The 4,382-nt window shown below is 25.3% G+C and overlaps 1 protein-coding gene across 1 annotated transcript; it reads right to left on the bottom strand.

Moving 5' to 3' along the window:
• Positions 1-50: 50 nt before the first annotated feature.
• ENU1_070740 (hypothetical protein) lies at positions 51-4,328 on the bottom strand (the record flags this gene model as incomplete). The annotated part of the gene is made up of 2 exons (XM_008858421.1): positions 51-3,883; positions 4,001-4,328. 2 exons carry the CDS (start codon positions 4,326-4,328, stop codon positions 51-53), a joined length of 4,161 nt encoding a protein of 1,386 aa, XP_008856643.1.
• Between the last annotated feature and the right edge of the window lie 54 nt (positions 4,329-4,382).

The raw sequence follows: 4,382 nt of genomic DNA on the forward strand, positions 1-4,382 counted from the left end.
AAATCTAAAGAGAAATAACAAACATAAGAAAAGAGTGTTTCAAAATAGAATTATTTCTTTTTGTCAAGAATTAATTGTAATTCTTTACATAATGTGTAATCTTTTGGTAAATGACCAAAAGATACTAATTTCAATAATTGTTGGAATCTATTAGAGCATCCATCCATATTTGAATAGCCATTTCCTAAATAATGGAAATGAATATTGATTATCATTTCTCTAATCATTCTTCCTAATACATCACCACTAACTTCCATTCCATTTAATAATGGACCAACAATAGGCATTTCTTTCTTTCTAAAGATTCTAATTCCATACATTCCATTAGCATTTGGTTTAATAACAATTATAATTTCACAATAACTACCAATAATTGATGGATGATATGGTTTAATTCCTTCATCCCAAATAATACAAATTAATGATGTTACTTGACTAATTGTTTTTTGGTTTAATTCATCCATTTGATTAATTTCTTCAAAAACATATTCATATTGTGCATCTGCATAATAACATATTGTTCCATCTCTACTTTTTTGACAAAGTTCAGGATCACAAATTAATCCTTCTAAAGACTGATACCAACCTAAACATCTCATAAATTGTTTATATCTAAGACTTCCTTCTTTTTCTTCAATAATTTTTTCAACAGACATATCATTTTCTCCAACATAAATAATAGTACTTTTAAAGAATAATCTTGCAGATAATTTATCTAATTCAATAATTTCATTTAAGAAATCATTTGTACTTTCTATTGGAACTAATAATTTATCATTCATTGAATATAAACTAAGAATATTTTGTAAATATTCTGTTAATGTGTCTCTTGCTCCTTCACTTAAATCAAGTTGTCTTGAATTCATTTTAACAAGATCTAATGATTCTTTAATTTGTTTTTCTTCTTCTTTTACTGTTTCTGTCATAACTTTTTCTATTGTAGTAATGTATTTATAATATTCATCAACCTTCATAATTTCTTCAGGAAATTCACACATTAATAAACTAGGATCATCTTTACATGTGTCTTCAACTAATGTTTTTAACTTATTTTCTTGTGAAAATACTTTTTCTTTAATGATTCCACTTGCTTGATTATTTTTCTTCCATGGAATTTGACTAATAGGAGTAAAATCATCTTTAATTTCTGGTAATCCAATATCATTAATTGTTTGCATTGGAGCAACAAGAAATTCATACATTCCATAAATATTTCTGATAAAAACTCTAGTATGACAATCATTTGAAGGTAAAACTGATATAATAGTACTATCTCCATATGCAAAATATCTTGATAAAGATTGGTCTGGGATATTTGCTTCAGTACATTTAAACATACCATGTTCAGTTGGACTACCAAAGACTACTTGAGATAATACAGCAACAAATTTTTGTGCTGCTTCATGTGGGTCTATACATGTTGTTGGTCTATCAGGATTTTCTGGTGGATTTTCTAATGAAAGGGTCATTTGAATAACTTGGAAAAGACGATGAGTTGTTTCATCTAAAAGTCTAATAGAGAACATATTTTTACCATAACATAATAACCAACGAGACATTGTATCAAAAATAAATGAAATACAATCAATAGTTATAGGACATGTTAATATAATATTACATAATGCATCAATGATATAATTAATTATATTATCTGCTAATAATTGTGCTTTTGTACTAAGATAATTTAATATTTGTAAAGATGTAGTATAAATAATAAAACTTGGAGATCTAACTCCTTCAAAGAAAACATCTAAGAAAATTCTAAAGTCAATTTCACGATGACTTTCTAAACAAATAGTAAATAAATGAACAAATGACCAATATAACATTGTTTGTGTTTGAGGTTGTGGCATAACACGTAATGCACCAGTAATAATATTAATCATTGTAGTACAATAATCACCTGGTAAATTTAATCCCATTTTATTAAAAGACTCTTGTAAATTTGGATAATTATATTCAAGAAATACAAGAGAATTAATCATTGAACAACATTTAATTTGGTCTTCTAATGTTGAATTTCCAGTTGATAATTTACTTAATGATTGAAGTACTGATGGAAGACAAGGAATAAATTTATTATTTGGATTAGTAAACATATCATATGAAGATGAAATAAATGCCCATTGTACATCAATTGTTTGAAAATGAATACTTTGAATTAATGATGTATAAATATCATATATTTCATTCTCATATTGAGGAAATTGTCTACAAATAATTCTACTAATTGATTTAAAACTTAAACATTTTGATTTTTCTGTAATTAATGGATTTGGTTGTGCAACTATTTCAATGAAAATAGGAAGGAAAATTTCTTGTAATGGTAAATATAAAGATTCATTAATTTTAAATATTTTATCATTGTTTGATACATTAGTAGCATTTGAAATTGGAGAAACAGATGAAGTAGGTTGAATTGTTTTTCTAATTCCTTTCCAATTTGTTGGTTGAATATTCCATTGAGATTGTCTAATTGGTTTAGGTTGTGAAATAATTGTTTCTGATTTTATTTCATATGTAGCATTTTCTTCTGCAAATGTTAATAATGATACAAGTTCATTTAACATTTCAATATTTTTACTAATAACTTCTATTTTATTTAATTTTAATGGATGATCAATAAATTTAAATAATAATAACCAAAGTTCTCTTATTCTATGAGTATCCCATAATGTTTTAATCATTCCCAATTTAGGTTCACTATGAGGTGTATCATAATATACTTCTTCATTTAAATTTTTGATATAATTACTTCCTTCAATTGGTAATGGTACTGAAAATATAGTTGGATTATATACTTTTTGTGCAAAGACAGTTGTAAGATGTTCAATTTCTATTTGAATAACACTAAGCATATCAACATCATAAAGTGGTTCTAATCTACTTAATAATTCTATCCAATCTCCTTCATATTGAGTCCATTGAATATGTAAAACAAATAATACTTTTAATAACTCTTTTTTATATGGAGAATAAACTTCATTTTTTACAAATTGTGTAAAGTTTAATGCACATTGTGTAACTGTTGCAAGAATTGTTGATTTTAAACTTGGTGTTAATTTATCTTCAATTAATCCAAATGATTCATAAAATCGAATAAGTATTTCAAAGAATTCTTTACATTTATCATTACTTAATTCTTTTTCAAGAAATTGTTGTGAAAACCATTGTCCTGGTGTTTCTATAATTTTAAATTGAATATTTGTAAGTTTATCTTTTAATATTGATACTAAATTACTTTGTTTATCAAAGAAGAAATCTTTATACATTTTAAGAAATGATTCAACTGCTATTTTATCATTAGGACCAAATACATTTGGCATTTCTGTATAAAAATGAATTAAAATAGAAAGAAACCTTTCATCAAGAAGTAATATTCTTGAAAAATTCCCTTGTGCTGCATTAAGTACTTCATTTCCTAATTTAGAATATAACTTAGATGGAACATCTCCAATATTAAAATGATGTTGAATATTTAATGATGCTAATGATCCTATCTTTTGATAATTAGGCATAACACAACAAACTACTTGATAAAATAATCCTTGATATAATTTAATATTATCTTGACTCATAAAATATTCTTTAAAAAATAATTCAAGTATTTGGTTAGTATTTGCTTCTTGTGTTCTTCCATCTAAAAGTTCTGCTGGACAATATACATTTGAATTAGAATTAATTGTTGGTATTAAATTTTCTGGTACTTTACAATCTTCTTCTTGACTAAGATATGATCTAAGATTAAAACTAGGAAGGAAAAGACATCCATAACTATCTATTATATCACTATGAATTTTAATTAATTCTAAAAGTGTTTTGAATGTTTCTTTTCGTACTTCAATATTAGAATCTTTACATAAGAAGTTTTTAATTACTGGAACTATCATATATTAGTTTTTGTATATTTTGACTTTTGCTTTGAAAGTAAAATAAAAATCTTCTCTTAATAAAACGGTGGAAATTTAAAAGATTTTTTTTTTAAAATAAAAGAACAAACGAAGCTTAGAAATTTCTGTTGTTGGAAGAAATTGTGATGAAAATTTAATAACATCAAGCATTGTTTTAACTTCTTGTAAACTGAGTGAATGTCCTCCTTTTTTAAATAAATTATCAATTGAATCTGGAATTTCTTGAAGACATCGTGTTAAAGCTTCAGTATTTGTTGAATATGTAACTGTAGGAACAACTGTTGTTCCTAATGACATCATTGATAATAATGCTTTAACTGCTGCACTAGAGTCTTTCCCAGTAAATTGTTGAGTATATTTTTTAATTGCTTTAGCATCACTCTTTACTTCGTTTACAGGTTGGAATGGTGTTCCCATTTTGGGTGCTTTTTTGCTCATGTTTAATACTAAATTATCTAGTTGAAAAAAAAA

This window comes from Entamoeba nuttalli, assembly GCF_000257125.1.
Source record: "Entamoeba nuttalli P19 unplaced genomic scaffold asmbl_3493, whole genome shotgun sequence".
Lineage (NCBI taxonomy): Eukaryota > Evosea > Mastigamoebida > Endamoebidae > Entamoeba > Entamoeba nuttalli.